This window comes from Haliaeetus leucocephalus, unplaced genomic scaffold (genome assembly GCF_000737465.1).
Source record: "Haliaeetus leucocephalus isolate CR32 unplaced genomic scaffold, Haliaeetus_leucocephalus-4.0 Scaffold173, whole genome shotgun sequence".
NCBI classification, from domain to species: Eukaryota; Metazoa; Chordata; class Aves; order Accipitriformes; family Accipitridae; genus Haliaeetus; species Haliaeetus leucocephalus.
In genome coordinates, this window is record NW_010972609.1 from 361,564 (window position 1) to 379,147 (window position 17,584).

Consider the following 17,584-nt stretch of genomic DNA (forward strand, 5'->3'; position numbering starts at 1 on the left):
AAGATTGCAAAATCGGAATGTGAGGGATGACCTTGGCAGGGAATTAACTGCAAACCCTGAGGATCGAATTCATCCAAGTGTAACTGCTGAAACTGGCAATGCAGTCTACTCTGAATTAGAGGGGTTTTTTCCCCGCCTCTGTCTTTTATGTTGTTTGTATAAACAAACACTCCTCAATTTTTTTAGCTCTGTGTATCTCACACCTGGGACAGACTAGCCTTTCTTCCATATTACCGGCTGTAAGCAATTTGTAGTGTTATTGGAGTGTTTCCAAAGTAGCCTGTATCTTCTGATCTTTCTCTATTGGAGCAGGGGTGTGGTACAAACACAGATTATTTAAATTCTCTGCAAAATTGCAAGGAGAAGAGCTTCACTGTATACAAAATTGAACAGCCCAGAGCAGACTGCATGGAGAGTAAAGAGACTGCCCTCCTATGCCAGCCTTGGCACCCAGGGAAAGCATTACAGGTGAAAAAGAGCATACACACCGAAACAAAAATCTGATGCTAATTAGCGGCCGTATGTGAAGCCGTGTGCCAAAAAGTCAGGCTCTTAGCTGTCTTGAAACCTTGCTGCTGCTTATGCACTGCTTTCCATGGACAATAGTTAAGGATGGTCTGAGAGGTCTGAGGGGGTCACAGATACAGGCGGGACAGGTTACCTGAAAGATTACCAATTTCCCCGTGGTCCTGGGCAACCTGCTCTAGCTGACCCTGGTTTTGAGCAAGGGGGTTTGGTCTAAGCAATCCCTAGGAGTGCCTTTCAACCTCAGCTGTTCTGTGCTTCTGTGGTTCTAATTATAGTGTTTGTCCCTTAAAGTTGTTTTACATGCGTCAGCCTGGTAACTTCCCGATCATGGATCGGTATCAATACGTTGTTTCCTAGAACTGGCTATTCGGGTAAACAGCAGGCAGTAGTTGATCCTTACCACCTACCTAGGGAAGTAATAAGGCATTTGACAGTCGTTGTCCTGTCACTTACAAAACATTCATTTGAAAAACACTATTTTCTGCTTTCATAGGCATTTTACAGTAGACCTCAGTGCTTGCTGGAAATCCCCAGAAAGACTGTCTTTGACCTAAGCCACTTCTGGCAAATGTCCTCTATTTGTAAAAATGTTTGAAAACTCCATAGATGATCTTTGGCTGTCTTGTTTAGCAATGAAGAGATGACAGCCATTGTGCGCGTGTGTGTGTGTGTGTGTGTGTGTGCACGCTACCACGCTGCAATTACTACAGCTACAGTAATTACTGTAACTACTGTAAAGATGTCCGTGTTAAGTTCTTGGCTTCTGCTCTTCAGTTTCCATCTGTTCAGATAAAAAAGAAGGTGCAAGAAAATGAGAGCCTGGCAACTTCGCTGCCTGGATTCTCTGGGCTGGTACAAACAGAAATCTTCAGTGCCTGTAGGCACCCTGTGTTGTGTATTGTTTATTGTTTGCTGTTTCATGATGAGAAGACTAAGCAGCAAGCTAGCACCAGAAGTGAAGGAAAAATAATCCAGGGCAACTTAAAACAAAACTGTTACAGTGTGTGTTATTAAAAAGGCATTATAGAAATATGGCAATGAATAAGACAAGGTCTCCTGGCTTTTTCTTCCACCTTTCGGACAGTGACTGCCCATTGAAGTAGGAGAGGACTGACTGAAAGTCTAAATTTCTCTACTTGACTCTGGCTGGTTTGCTGTCATTTAATATCAGCCTGTCTCCATTTTTTCCTAGGCATAGATCCTTAAAGACAGTGTTGTGATAGCAATGTAGTGCTCTTGTAACTAATATAAGTAAAAAGCAGTAGCTCTGTGGATGAAAGGTTCTGAACATATTGCAAAGAACAATGATGGTCACAAGCCAACAAGTTTCTTCTTTTTCAGTAATTGCTGTTTCCAGTTGAAGCTAATGTTATTTCCTATTGGACTACACTACAGACCTTCACTTGCAGAACTTGCCTGTTCCCTGACAAAGGAGTTAGCTGGTGCTTTTAACAAAGGCCACGCTAAATAAAGACACAATTCTGAGCTTTTGTTGTGCAGCAGCCAGGGCTGGCAGGTTGTTGGGGGTTTTGCTCTTATTGTTCCTGACATCTTTGTAACAGAGAGCTAAGCTCTTCTGAAGAGTAAATGTTTCTGGGTATAATTTATGATAATAGCAACAATCATTCTTTCTCTTTGACCTCGTGGAGATTAGAAACTAAGCTTTCCCTGGGGTAATCCTAGATTGGTATGTCTCTGCTTTGTTTCCTTTTTAAAGGAGACCCTGGCAGCCTGCACTTACTGGTCCTATACCTACGAGTGCATGTACTGCCATGACCTGGTGGTCGCTTACAGAGCGAAACTGTACTGTTTTCATCACATGTTTTTACAGTAAATGCTGAACTGACTGTTTTAAAAAGCATGTCTGCTCTGCAAGACAAATCCTATTCAAATGAGTTACATGTCTGAGCTGATTCAGCTTCGTGGATTTTTCTGGGGCTAAACAACCTTGTGTTGATACAATGCACGCTGGTCTAACGTGTTTGCTTAGAGAGGAAAGAGACGGAGCTGTGTTTTGCTCGTACTGCTTATCAGTCTAAATCTGGAGTGATGCTGCTGAAAGGGGTAGTTTCAGTTACGGGGAACTTGAGTTCCACTGAAGAGTTTGTACCTGGAGTTCTTTCTTCCATGGATGAGAAAGTATATCATAATGGCTAGAGAATAGACGGGGGGAGACAGAAGCTGTAAGTTTTTATTCCTAGGCTTGCTGGAAAACCCTCTGCTACAATAAGGAATTCACTTAGCTGTTCCTCACCTCTTTGGCTTCCTTCAGAAATGCAAAAGATCCTTCCAGAGAAACATGGGGTCCTTCTGAGACCTTTAGAAGTGCTAGGCTTTTTCAGTAGGAAAGGATGAGTTGTCCATGATGCAGTACTAGAAGATAGTTAAGCTAGTTGAGAGAGCGAGCACATTAGCATGAAATTGTAACAGGACTAATATAACCTGCTCAGAATGTATCTTGTTGTAATTATATTGCTTCCAGCATCCAGACTGTGTGATTAAGAGTTACCTCTGTGCAGCGCTGCACAGTGCCAGGTAGTCAGTGCTCAGTTCCCTGTTGTGGCTGCCAAATCCTTCAGGAAGGATCTCCCTAAAGAGTTGCATTAGAACATCACAGAAACAGAAGTTCCTTAAGTGACTTTCCACCTGGGCATCCCATTCTTCCTTATACAAGAAGTTACAGTAGTTTAATTAACTCACTTTAGAACGTCTTTTAGTCTGCTAAACTCTGTGTTGAGACACCCAATATGCTTAAGGGTAAGTGGCCAATCTAACTTAATCTGACTGTACCTCTAGGAAGGGTATTTGCCCCAGTATAGTGATGTGTTCAAGTTTTGGCTATGAACAGCTTTATTCACATAGTCAGGGCTCAGAGGTACCTGTTGTAAAGAAAGGCAAATGAAAACTAGTTGATTTCTCAAATAATTTTGTTTCTTCAATTTTCTTTGAGGTAAAAACTCTGGGAAGAAGGATACCTGTTTCCCATGTTTTGTATACATTTTATTGATTACTCTTCGTGTTTGGATGGCACGGCACTGAGTGTTGATAGAAAGGTTGATTCAAGCAACAGGTAAAGAAGTGTAGAGCAGATGAAGACTTTGATAATATTTTTCTCAACAAGCTGAAAAAGAATAATTCTACACATTGCACTTGGCATTAGAATTGATGCATGTTTAACTTCGTAATTTTTAACATATCATTCATCGACGCTTCTGTGGTTTTAGATCTACTTTCTGGCAGCAGGATTTTAACGGGGCTGAAAAGAAAAAATATCCTTGTTATTTGGTATTAGAAACAAAAATTATTATTTTGTCATGCTAGTCATTAGCTGAGTGGGTAGCTGGAGCTTGAAATTCCTCCGTGTTCCTGTAGTAACCACAGTGCTGCACCCTCTGCGGTGGTCAAAATGAAGCAGGTTGGACCTGTTGCAAGAACAGGTTTTAGCTGTGTATAAGAAAACTGCACCCTCTTACCCCCCATTAGATTGTTTATCTAATCTAAGACTATTTAAGTGTGCCTTTTTAGAGAGAGAGAGATGGAGTAAAAGAAAACCTTGATATGGAGAGTTGTATGACAGTCGGGTTTTTTGATCTGCCTCCTAGCCTGTACTGCAGATGTCATGGGTACAAACAAACATTGGTAGTGTCTTACTCAGTTATTTGCAAACTTGGCATAAAATCTGCAACTCTGTAGTTCAGAGTACATGAGATGTCATATTACCAAAATTTTATAAGTTGCTTTGTAGGAAAGTATCGGTTATGCCGCTGTGCGTGCTGCTGGCCTCCTATTTGTGCTAGTGGTCTTGGCAACTGTGTGCACGATGGTGTCAGGATTTGAACGTAAGTGCCTTTACGGCTCTCGTTTGCAAGACTGTCGTTTGTGAAGATTCCCCCTACTTCTGGTGTTGAACTACATGTGTTTTGAGGAATGGTTGAAGTTGCCTGCTAGATTCTGCAGTGCATGTGTGGGTAACGTTGTCCTTCTGGAGAAACTGGGAGAGCACTGAAATGAGTTAGCTTTATGAGCTGACAGTGTTTGAGAGACTTTGAGACCAGACTTGCCAAAGTTCATGATGTTTTGTCAGCTATGGCTATTGTCTGCAGCACATAAATTCATTATAATAGGAACTCTACAACTCTGGCCTTAGATCTATAGACCTTTTCCTAAGAGAAAGCAACACAGTTTTTATAGTTCAGTAGAGATGTCATGAGGCTACGAATAGCCAAGGTGGCAAAATCTTCTTAGCTGAACATTACACGTGTCCTGCCTGTGTTGTTCTTGGTTAGACCAAACTGTTATCTGCCGAAAAATCTCCTGCAGGTATATATGAGGTATTGAACCATAACATTATTACTTGAAATTTACTGAAAGTTCATACACTGTAACAGTCAAAGCAAGAGACTGTTCAGCAGCAGATGTAATTAACCGTGTTGAAAGCAGACTTAATAGCTGGAATTTGTGGCATCTGCTGAGAAGCGCTACAGCTCCAAATGTTGAAATTTAATGCATGCATACTCTAAATTTAGGATCTTTGGAAACTGAAAGAATTTGAGCTTGACCAATGAAGTCCACCTATCACAATCCCATTGTTAAGCAGTTATATCTGCCATTTGTAGTGCTACTTAGGTTCATTGATATCCATCGATATGCCCATAAAAACCACAGTGACAGAAGCATAAAAAGAGTTTGAAATTGAGAGATTTCACAGTATTAAACACAAATGGAAGAGTAAGGGGATTTCAAGTCTGGCACAGAAGGACTGATTTCATCACAATGGTTGTTTTCCTTAAATTCAGGACACTTCTGTTGCTTATATTTCTCATATCTATACATTTACATGGCACTATTTATTTAATTATCTAAGGCAAAATGCAAACATATAACTCATTATGCTTTCCAGTAAAAAACAAACACATTCATTCACCTCTGGTACCAAACATCTTTGCATGCAACAGAACTCTCTTCATTACTGCACAGCAACTCTTCAATATTTTAAGACAAGAACTAAGGAACAAAACATACCTCCTTGAAGGTATAGGTGAAATATGTTCATTGAGCAGCTTGCCATTAGGACAAAGTGATGTTCTCTTGCAAAATAATAATTTAAAAAATGCCACACTGGCATCTATTTCATCCAGCAGTGATATTACTCCTCCTTATAATCTTTCATGGATGACAGATCTTATGTGTCTTACCTGGCACTGACTTAGAGAGAAGACTACTGCCTATTCATTCACAAATGCTACACCCCGTGGGCTTGATTGCCTTTTATTCAAGAAAATGGACTCTTAAATTTTGGCTGTTTTGTGAGACCACCTGTGATTGTAATACAGCAGCCAGAACCTGGATTGTGTAATTACACTATTGGGTGGAGTGGGTACCTGATTTTAGTGCACGCATTGCATTCTTGTACCTAAGAGAGCTTCAAAATCAGTTCTTTTCATCCGCATGTATTTGTGTGTTCCTCGTGCCTTCATGCTAAATTAGTTTCTGGAATTTCTCAGATTCCAGGAATGTGAAAAGCCAAAAGATTACTTTTTCATTAAGATTTTAATTAAGAAAACACTGATGTCAGCATTAGGTGGGATTGACGTTACAAGAAGGCCACGCTCACAGTAGCGTGTCGTGCCACAGAAGTGTAACACCAGTCAAGCAAGTAGAAAAATAGAAGTTTCAACTTCTTAGTCCTGAAAATGAAAGAATCATCTTTTAACCTTGAAATGTTTAGCCTCTAGATATCATTATTTTGTGTTTGAAAATTTCTCTTTTGAAATACTAAGTTTTGGCTTGTGCGATAAGGTAAATGGGAAACGTTTCCCTATTTATTGTGGAAAAACCTTTGCTTTGGTGAGGAATGTCTTTGTTTAGCTGAACAAACTTTGCAGTTATAATTAATTAAACAGTTTTCAGTATTCCAGAACTACACAAAAATATTTATCTTTCTGGCTCTTTGTTCACACAGTTGTAACTCCGGAGCTTCAGGCAATTTTCATACGCATGGCAACGCTCTGCCTTCAGGATTTTACAACCGGGCCCTGAAAATTAGTTCTATGATTCAATCTGGCAGATTGGTTTTGGCTTGAGAATCAGCATATGTTTTTAACATACGCATGTTGGCAAATCAGATTGAAGTCATAACTAAGAGGCCTGTTATCTCAATCCTACTACTGCTTTTGGGAATTAAATATAATGGGCAAAAAAACGACAAGGGAGGAGTCTCAGCACTGGGTAGTGAAGAACCGCACTGACCCCAGATAAATCTGCTTGCAGAGAGCAATTTTTTTTTTTTTTTTTTCCACTTTGCCAGCATAGCTGCTGGAATGAACCATAGGAGTTACCTCTTGGTTTTTCTGCCCACAGGATCAAGGCTAATCCAAGAATAGCAGACAACCCATTCTGGCGCTCTGCCCGTGTTTATCGCTGCCTATCACATAGCATGCTGTTACAGGCTCATTTCTTTAATGCATGTAGTTTGTATTCATGTCCTGCTCCAAAATGTACCAGCGTTTAGCTTTGCAGGAGGAATTGTTGCACATGGCAAGGTTCCCTCGGTCAGTCTCCTTGGGGTGGGTCATCGGTATTGGGTCTCCGAATGTCAGACTGGTTCAGGGGAGACCAGGATGTGCCAGCCGTTTCTGGTCCTCCCACAAAAAAAAAAAAAAGAAAAAAAAATAGTAGTTAGTAGTATTTAAAACAAGGACACGAAGGGACTTTTAAAGATTTTCCATGTGAGTTGATTTTAAAGTTTGAGGCAGTTTGTGACCTGCTGTGTAACCCAGCGCAAGCACGTTTGGGCTTTTAGAAACTTAAATTGTAAAAGCACAAACAACAGACAGCAATTTCTGAAGGGCGTGCAGATGCGAAGCATCCTTTCTGTGGGTCAGGGCGGGCCCGAGGGGCAGCAGCGAGGTGTATTCCCACCCCACCTGCCCAACAGGCACAAGCACTGTTTCCTTTAAAGCAACTGCTGCAAAGGGGCTGGGCCACAGCTAGATCATGTCCAGAAAGCCTTTTGGGCTTGCAAAATGGAAAGCTTGCAAGCCAGGGTAGTCACCTGTTTTGTAAGAGTTGGGAAAGGCTTAACAGATTTGGTGCAAATGACCTGGGCAGAGCCCCCGTTCTGTGGTGGGAAGAGGCTGTGTCTCAGCGACAATGTGAGGATGCTCTTGGCCGGTCAGAGATGGGGTTTAAGACCCAGGTCTTATGGAGGAGATCTGTAGAATTGAGCTCCGCAAGCCTGGTGGTACCAGCTGACACGCAGAGGTGACTGGCAAGTGCTGTTTTCTGTGTCTAATATGAGATTCAGCAAGTCAGCCCTAAGAGTTGCATCTGATCTTCTTGCAAGTGATTTAAACGTACAGCTGAGTATTAACTGAGGTCAAGACTGCAGTTAGGTCCGGAGTCGTGCAAGAATAGTTCATCTCCCAGATTGTCTGCAGTAGTTTTCAGCTTATGGAGAATTTTAGGATGTCGAGGAGTCGGGAGGAGCAAGAGGAGCACGATCGGTGGTTTCCCTTCCTCCGCGTTTCCTCTGTTGAGGTGGCTACTCGCCGTGCCCGTCGGGGATCAAACAGCTCTGTGTGTGTCTGGGGGAGGCAGATGGAAGTCAGTCACATCCCTGACCGCATAACTATGACCATATTGTTGTAGTTAAAACTATCGTGTATATCTATCTGACTCTTATCATCAGCTATATACAATTTCAGCTGGTTTTAATTATTTTCTCTGTGTCTAGAAACCAAGATTTCCTTCTGCCACAGCATACAGATGTTACAAATATGTTTTTATAACGAGACACATGGCACATTCCAAAGCAGCACAAGTACTTGTTTTCAGCCTGAAAATGGAATCTTTTCCCTGTTGTTAAAACAAAGTTTGTGAAATGTGATTATAATAAATAAACCACAGACTTGATGGTCTTTTTTAAGATTCATAGTGAGTTCCTAATGATTACTTCATGGGGGTTTTTTAGTGAGCTTCAATTTAGTTTTTACTTTGATTTGCAGTTAACATGAAGTAAAACCTGTCTGATGCTGCACCTTATTTGTCTGATGCTGCACCTTATTTCTAAGTGCGGTTTGCAGACAAGGGTGGAAAAGGGGGTATTTCTGTCTGTGGTTACTAGGATTGTGAAGAAAGATCAGAGCTGCCAGTTCTAGATTTAACCTATTCTTGTACCATTTTATATTCTATAAGCAGAGGAAACCGTGAAGGCAGATTCAGTGGAGAAAGGATCCCAATAAATATAATATTATCCAGATGTTTTTCATTCCATTAGTGTCTGACTGAAGGATAACTCGCTAAACTGTGGAAGTTAGTGTTGTGGCATATCCAAGCCAAGACCTTAGTAACTTGATAATGATCCACTAAAATTTGAGACCTCTTATCTTCTAAGATGTGAGCCAGTTATTGTTTCAAGGGAATTCAGAAGAAAACTTTCTTTTTGGGCCAGTTGGCTGTGATTAAATTTCTTCTTCCTTTTCGGTGAAGATCTGGGACTGTCTGCTTTGAAAGACGTGGCATTTGTTGAGATGATCCTTGAATCAGATTCAGCCTGGTAATTCCTATCTTTTCTCTGTAAATGGGGGGGGGGGGGTTTGCAAATTCAGTAAAATATTTTGAATCTGAAAGGAGTGGCTCCTGACTTAAGCTGGTTGTGTTTTGGAGCAAAGATTTTGTGTTTTTTTTTCTAAATTATCATTTCTGTTGTTATTTTATTCACGTATAATTACATACTCAGAGTTTTGTATTTTTTTTTCCTGCAGCTTGAAGAGGGGTTTAGTGTTCGAGAATCCAAACTGTAAATATGCCACTGTTTTCCACATCAACATGACATGGTTTAGGTTTTGGATACTCTGTCTTGCCTCAGAGTCTCTTCCCTTCTCCAATTAATGAGACTTCACTGTGTTCTCTTTTTGACTCTGTTACTATCCTTGGGGTTTTTCCATCTTGGTGTAAAGTTCAAACAACGCCTCTTCTAGCTACCCTCCTACATGATTCACCATTTTGTTGCAGATTAGTCTTACTCCTGCCTGGTTTTCCCTTAAATAGTTCTGCTCATTGTATGCGGCTCTCCCAGGACCCCTAACTAGGAGCCTTGAAAAGCTATGAAAAAGCCTGCTTGGCTTACTGGGCAATCTGGCAGTCACTCTCAGTATCCCTGCTAGTCACATTACTCTCTTCTCTGTGTGCACATGTGCAATATGACTTTTAAGCTTATTCCTTTAAAAAAATACAAAAGAGAACAGGTGAGACTGAGCTATAGCTTTTTATAGGTGTTCTTAACTCACTTTGTGTTAGTGACTTTGAGCTCTGTCATTTTAGGGTAAAATGGGACTGAACCATAGAGTTTCGTTCCAGCATTAAACTCAAATATTAGCTCACTGCACTGCACTGAAAGCCCTTCCCTTCCTCTTTTTTCAGTCCCTTGCAAAAAAATCACAATGATCTCTAAAGATCTGGGATTCTCTGCATGTAGCCTCTGTATATTTTCAGTAAACCAAATACAGGGGAGTTATTGTGGCATACCCCACTTGGACCAGAAGTATTCTGATATTTACATGTGCTTTGTGATGCTAAAGTTTGTGTGTGTTTAAAATGTTAGCAGGGGCTTATAGAGCAGTTGTTACAGATGAAGGGGAGAGAAAGCTGTCCAGTCAAACCATTTAGAAGACTATGGGACAGGCTGGGTGAGAGACTGTCTGTTGCGTGTGTGTCTCAGGACCAGCTCAGACTGCCAAGAGGGAGACAAATTTTGCTGTTCTCACCTGCTGCCGTTGGGATAGTGTTTTCTTTCCTGCTTTAGAAGAAGGAGATTCTTGTTTAGGAGAACACGGTGTTTCTTTCTTGATGTTGCTGTCACTGTTGGCTCCCTCTTTGTTTTGCTGGAGCAAAACAGGAGGCGATGAAAAATACCAGAGGAGGAGAAGAGAGGTGGCTGCAGGCAAAATGTCTCCTTGTCTTCCTCCTCCTTTCTCCAGTGATCTTGTCGCTGGACCCTCCTGGGGACCTCCCAGGCATGGATAGCATGGCTGTTTCTTCTGGGAAGACCTCCTGTTTTCCTCTGAGATAGCAGGTATTCCTCACCTCTGAAAGTCAAGCTCCGAGTGTGTTGTCCTAGCATTCAAAGCAGAGGAAGGATGACATGATTTTCTAACTCCTGTGGAGGTCTTTCCTCTTTTGCATACAATTAACTTCCCTCTGCCAAAAATCTCTTGGCCCCAGGGCCAGTTTCTTTGTGATGCCTGAGTTAACACTGAAAGTCTGTGATCCCACAGCATCTCCTCAAGGACTGCAGCACATGATCTCCACATGCCAGTCATGTCCTAGGTCATTCTAATCAGATGAGCATAGTACATTTTCCAGGAAAAACTTAAAACTTGCTATAAATTCTCTGCCAAGTGCCGCTGCCATCAGACTTCTCGGTTATGTCTAAATAAAACAACGTGTTTCAGTTCAAATGAGGGGAAAAAGCCCACAATAGAGTCCATTCTTTCTTAGACCATGTCTCACCCAGCTCCAACCTCAATCCCCTTGGGAAGGAAGCGGCTGTCCAATTCTAAATGGAGAAAATTTCAGAAAACCTATGGATAAAATATTGACAGCGCATGACTGTATCAGACATCGCTGTAGTTCTTTACAAGGTGTGTAATAGATGAGCAGTGTCCATTTTACTTTCCACTGCTGTGTGCTTTCCCAGTTTATATGTGGCATTGCTCAAAGACAACTTCATGGCAAGAAACTCAACAAAGCCATGGTGGCATTCTTCTTCACAGAAAACAGAGAGTATGTGTCCCTAGTGAGCTACTGCCGCGAGTGTGACAGATTCCCAGGGCTGGATCACTTCATGTGCAGAATTTAATGAGCTGCCAAATGCTTCTAAATGTCAGAAAGTCCAGAGGAAAATGCACAGTACAGAACATGGCACAGACAGAAATCAATTCTTTAGCTTGCAGCATCTCCCAGTTAATTTTCCATGAAGGTTTCTCCCCTTCCCCTCCTCCAGTGTTTTTCAGACTGTGAAATGATCAGTGTTTCCCTAGAGGGAGATAGATGCCCAGGTTAAGGGCCACAGGGATGATAATTGTGTTTATTTTCTAGAAGAAGAGTAATTGCATTTATTTTTAGTGCGATGCAATGCCAGTGTTGGAGTTTCATTCAGTTGAACTGCATCTCTTTCTTTCTGCTCAGATCATGCGATAATACAGCTTATCTGATGTAGTGTCAGTGAGCAAAAAACCACAGAGCTGTTCCCATGAGCATGCCCACGCGGACAGTATGAAGAAAGGAAATAGTTGGATAAAAGAAGAGTGGGTGTGTCAGGGGGAGGATAGATAGCCTGTCCTGAAGCTAGAAATTTTCAAGAGAAGTAAAGCTTCTAGAGCCAAATAGAAATTAAAGTCATTGTAGTCACTCCTGATAGAATAATGATTTATCCAACTTGCACAGCAGTGCGAGTAGTGGGGTTGAGACAAATTAGGATAGCAGTACGAGGAAAACATCCTTCCTGACATTTCTTTTTGCAGTCCAAAGTCTGCTCTCCTTTGGGCACAGGGTAACTAGGCAGTCTGTTGAGCTGTGAGTTTTAAAGCCTTTGGAAAAATCTGTTGAGACTAAAAAAAATAAACAAAAAAAAAATCTTTCTCCTTTCTATTCATCCGAAACCAGGTTTTCCACGTTCAAGGTCTGCTTGTGCATGGAAGCCATTTATAACCCTGGCACATGTGAATTTTTTTACAGAATGGAAATTTCTTCATGATAGGTGTTAGTTCTGGTGCAGACTCAATGGTATTTTCTGTTGGCTGACCACAGTCTCTTGCTGCCTAGTGCAGTGTGTAACAGTTACCAAGGTTTGGCTCCTTACCTGAGAAGATCATCAGGACTGTGCTGGATCAACGTGGTTTTCTTTCTAGCAGTGTTCCCAACATGAAAGTGTCAGGGAAGCTGTAATGTGGCCTGAATAGCTTATCTACCACAAAAGGTTCGTTTTTCCATTGCAAGATTAGTTTTTCCATCGCTCCTGACGTGTTCACCCCATCTAGCTTTACGTATTTAATTCTGGTGCTTGTAGCCTACGTCTCTGGCCTCACCACGCCTCAGCAGCTTTGAACTCTATACTAGAGGCTCTGCTGAGTACCTAGAAAGTCTAGAGAGTTCAGTTAGGCTCCTCCCTTCAGTGTCTGAATTTTAAAAGGTGTAAATGCCTCTCCCAAATGCCTGTTGTGGTGAATTGCTGCTCTTCCCTTAGGGAAGTCAATCAACTCTAAAGCTGCGCTGGAGGGATTCATCCCATCCCATGTGTCTGGGACAAGTTAGAAAGCCTAAACAGGTTGGGGAATTCAAGCTGGGCTTCCAGAAAGTCTTTCAACTGATGAGCTACTGGGTAATTTTCAAAGTAGTGAATGTAGCAGCCCTGATGTCTTGATTGTTTGGCATAGAAGTAAACTGGTAAAAGCAGTAAGTAGGTGTCCTGTTAAAAACACCCTTGTGTTGGCAACCCAGGATTGATCAGATGCTTAAAAGGACCTCTGATTTTGTAGAAGCTGCTTTGTTACTCAGAAGAAGAGAAGGAACAGAGGGAAAAATTGCGCACGTTCGTAAAGAAATAATGGCAGTGTTTTAGAGTGCACTTTGCAACCGGCAAAATGGAAACAGATGGCACATATTTTACAGAGTGGAGTTATTCCACCCTGAAGGATGTTCAAAGTCATACAAAGGGAGTTCTGCCTGCAAATGCCATTATTGATAAATGGTTTCTGACGGGATTGGTGCTGCTTACTCTTACTGTGCTTGCATATGTACGCACACATATACATGCACAGCTTTGAAAATGCCTTTCATGGGTTCAGCTCCTTTCATTAATGCCAAAATCATTTAATATTTTCTGGTATGTATCTTTTTTTCTCTGAACTTTGTAAAGGAATTGGTACCTTCTCCCCTCAGTTATTTTCCTTTGAACGCTTAAATGAAAAGGGCTTTTTTTTCAGCGTTAATAAATTCGTTACTGGAAATGGGAAAGGTGTTTTCAATTGCAGCTGGCACGTCTGAGCCTTCCACCAGGGTGGCAGGTATCCTTGGGGAAAAACCAAGCAAATAACAGATCAGTCTGGCTCGATCTTGAGAGGATGGATGAGATATGTGGTGTATGAGAGTATTACGGTACCCATATATTGTTGTGTAATCTCAGTACTGTGTTCATTCTTATAGCAGGAGTAAAGGGGACCTCTTCATAAGCTAGTCCGTGGCTGTTGTTGCTCTTGTTATTACTTTATTTATATTCCTTCATTGCCTTGCAACCCTTTGTATCAAGTAAAACCTCACTGTGTTGGATGCTGTACAAATTAGCAACAGATAGATTGCTTTTCCACAAATTGCTTACAGTTTAAGTAATGTTGTACATTTATTCTCGCACAGAGATGTCTCTACGTTAGTTGTTACCTTTTTGATTCTACTCATTCCTTCCTAGCAAAACAGTTCACATTAAAACATAGCTGCAACAGTTCTGCTGTGGTCCAGAGGGTCAGTTGTGCAAAAATGGAGGCCTGAGCTCTGCATGTAAGAAATGTAGGATGTGAAAAGCTATTGGATACTGATAATGTAACATAAGGATCAATGGAGGTAGTGCTGAATTAGCCTGGTTTAATTGAAGTTTCAAACAATCAAGAATATTGTCAGTGTTACTAAGTGGGTGGTGGAGCAGCCTGTACATATGGATTATTTAGAACAACAGACACAATTATTGTATAAGCTGCACCGATGAGACGAGAGCCCGTCTGGTCCAAAACAAAGCGTTGGCCCCTTGAGCTAGGGGCGCCTGACCTATAGCTACTACTAGAAATAGGTCCCTTATATTCAGTCTGGCCCTATTTCCCACAGGGTAAAACGTATTTCACAAAACCAGCATGTCCCGGCATGACCCGGTTTTGGGTAAGAAGCAGTTCAGATAACCAAGGCTGAGCAGTTCCAGTTCCTTCCACCTGCTGTGACCTGCTAGTCTTGCTGAGCACAGGGACAGAGTTTGCCTCTGCAGGTGGGTTTTATCTGTGCCGGCCTCCCACAAGCATGCCCAGGAAGCAATGAAGTGTGCTTTTGCATCGCAGTACAAGATAGCAGGCCAATATTAACTGTGATGGATTTTTTTTTCCTTGTTTGCACAGACCCTTCATGCTTCTGCCGCCGCTGATGGAGTGGATGAGAGTGGCTATCACCTACGCTGAGCACCGGCGCAGTTTAACTGTGGACAGTGATGATATCAGGCAGACAGCCAGACTGCTCTTACCCGGACTGGACTGTGAGCCCCGGCAGCTAAAGTATGTGGACTAAGCTTTATAAGCAGCTAAAGTAATTCCTCTTACTATATTTCACGGGAGCCAGGGCTCCAAATACTATATGGGTGATACATGTTTAACCTTTTAGTATTCCAAGAGATAGAGAAACTTTGGTGAAACACTGCAGCTGGGGTAGAAAGACTTTGTCTTGCCAAAAGTTACGTAGGAAGAGTGAGACAGAGAAGGATTGAAATACAAGTATTTGGGGTTTTATGCCTTAGCCTTAATGACAAGATTATTCTTTTGCTTTTTGAGATACCTTGATGAAAAGTATCAGAACCTTTTAAAATCTTCCCCTTGCATATATGTTGAATAGGGATTTGTAATTAGCTTGGTTCATTAGCACATCATAGATATTTTATTCAGGTTCGTAGTCCTTTAAGTTGCTGTCATTAGCACTGGTTTTGATATCAGGGTTACATCTTGAACTTTAATATAAGGTAAATTCTTGTTGCTTGAGTGAATTTTGTCCCCCATCTACCTTTGGGTTAAATGAGTGGGTGGGACACATTAATAACAATAAATAATATTTTTATCGTGCTCTTAAGTGATTGTATGATCACCTGAAAAGATAAAAATACACCACCATTACTCTTAGAATTATTTTTCATGAACAATAAAAGCAACAAGAGGCTTTTAATCAGGAGTCCCGGATCTGTTTTTGTTGCTTTTTACCTTTTCCTTCTGGCAGTCAGAAAGGCTCTTGCTTTTTGCTACATCTCTGTCTCCCCATTTGTGAATTGAAGGGTAGTACTTATTACTCACAAAACCTAATGCGAAGCTAAATTACTTGGCGAGTATGGTGGTACAATTAGATGACTGAGTGTTTTGTTGGCCGCAGCTGCCTCCTAGTCTTATTCTCAGCTCTCGGTTCCTGCCGCTCTCCTGAGACGTGGTACTTGACCAACAGAGAGTGCTGCCAGTCTCTTTAAAAACTAAGTTAAACAGGTGATCCTCAGCAGTTATTTAAACTCCTTGGCTTCAGACTGGAAGGGAGCAGCTGAACTTGGACTTGGCATCTACAAAGCAGCAGTTGTACGTTTAGTCCTGGAACACTTTTCTTGTCCCTTTTCTCTGCCAGCGTACGTGTGCTCTGTGTCAAAGCACACACTACTCTGGCTTATGTGTGGATGGTAGGTGCTAGTGTAGGCAACTTAATATGGCTAAACTAATTTTACATATGTGCCTAATGCTTGCCAAAACCTTTGAAATTCTTTGATGAATAGTACCGCAGAAGACTAAACTAATCCCAAGTACTTCCAGTCAGTTTCATGGTTTTTCTTTCAGTCTCTCCTTTAGAAAGACTTCTGATTTCAAAACTGAATTCAAACCTTCTGCTTCAAAGGCATCCCATCCTATCTCTGCACTGGTTTTTTGTGCACATTAACGCACAAAGCACAGGTAGTCCCTTACTTTATAGATTCTGTACCTTAAAAAACAACCAAAAAAAAGAGGGCAGGGATTTGGGTGTTTGATTTTGCTGCTGACGTGAGCTAAAAGGAGACGCTTAGCGACAGCCTTTGTGAAAATGGAGTTCACCTCAGTAACTTCAAACTGAAGCCATAATGATACAGCTATGAAATGAAGGTCTTGATAGCAACCCAGGAGGTCCAAAATAATGTAGACAATCAATAAAAGTGAGAAGCAGGTATAAAGGGCCTCAGCCACACTATGTGGGATAACGCAATTGCTGGATTGTTAAGAGTTAGCAGTACTGGCCTAGGGAAGGAGTATGTTAGAGGTTCCTGTACAATTTGTTGTTATTACAGAAAGAATGGCAATTCTGTAAGAAAGCTAAGATCCTTTCACACCTTTTACCTCACTGAACTGTTCCTCCATAGGGACATATGCAGTGTGCATTCCCTGCAGGCGAAACAACCTCTGCTTTCAAGTAACACACGTCATCTCTGTAGTAGAGGACAAAAATCAAAGTTAAGCTTGACCTTGTTCTGAACTGTCTTGCCTGAGTTTTATTTTCAGAGGTTTAAGGATGTCCTGTGATGTGTGGTATGAGACAAAGAGCATTGTCTTTTTGCTGCATGAAAGATTGAAAGTAACAGAAAACCACCATGAGGAGAGAGCAGTGCCTCATTTCCAGTGCCCATTATATGATCTTTTAAAGCAGTCATTTGTATCTCACCATTACAGCACATTTAGGGGAAAAGGAAATCTTGCAACTGAAGCCAACTTTATCCCTGGCTTGCTGTGCGACTATAGGCAAATTGCAACTCACTTTTCCTCATGATGCACAGGCTAAAAGTCATATAATGATAGTTCCTTGCAGTGGTGATGCATCAGGTAGGGTATGTTGAAATCCCTGAAAGAGAAGTTGTGCAGAAGAACAAAGTATAATTAGTATAACCTGAAATTCAGACCTCTAATATCTGTTCCCTGACACGGACTGATTGGGCAGTATACTCTTCCACAACAAGTGGTTGTGTCTTAGTGGGTGAAGCCTTCTAATAGGATGCTCTCAGTTTATGTTTGCTGGACAATTTAGAAACATCATCAGTACTCACCTGTTACTGGTTAAATGATAATGCAAGGGGGGAAATGCTAGATTACAGAGAACTGTGTTTCTTTTCCACCTACTTAAATATAAATGCTGGGATTTTAATATTAAGTTGTTATCACACACTGCTTTTTAAAAATATTTTTTCCTCACTGCAGGCCAAATTTACATCACTCACTACCAGTAGTTATAGTAGCAGTTACTGCTTATGAAACCC

At 41.4% G+C, this 17,584-nt stretch overlaps 1 protein-coding gene across 1 annotated transcript in view; it reads left to right on the plus strand.

Moving 5' to 3' along the window:
* The window catches only part of ABTB2 (ankyrin repeat and BTB (POZ) domain containing 2), a 133,472-nt gene that overhangs the window by 95,858 nt on the left and 20,030 nt on the right, over positions 1-17,584 (plus strand). The window contains exon 4 of the mRNA XM_010563658.1: positions 14,685-14,837. Coding sequence (XP_010561960.1) covers positions 14,685-14,837 — 153 coding nt within the window. The remainder of the gene's footprint in view (positions 1-14,684; positions 14,838-17,584) is intronic.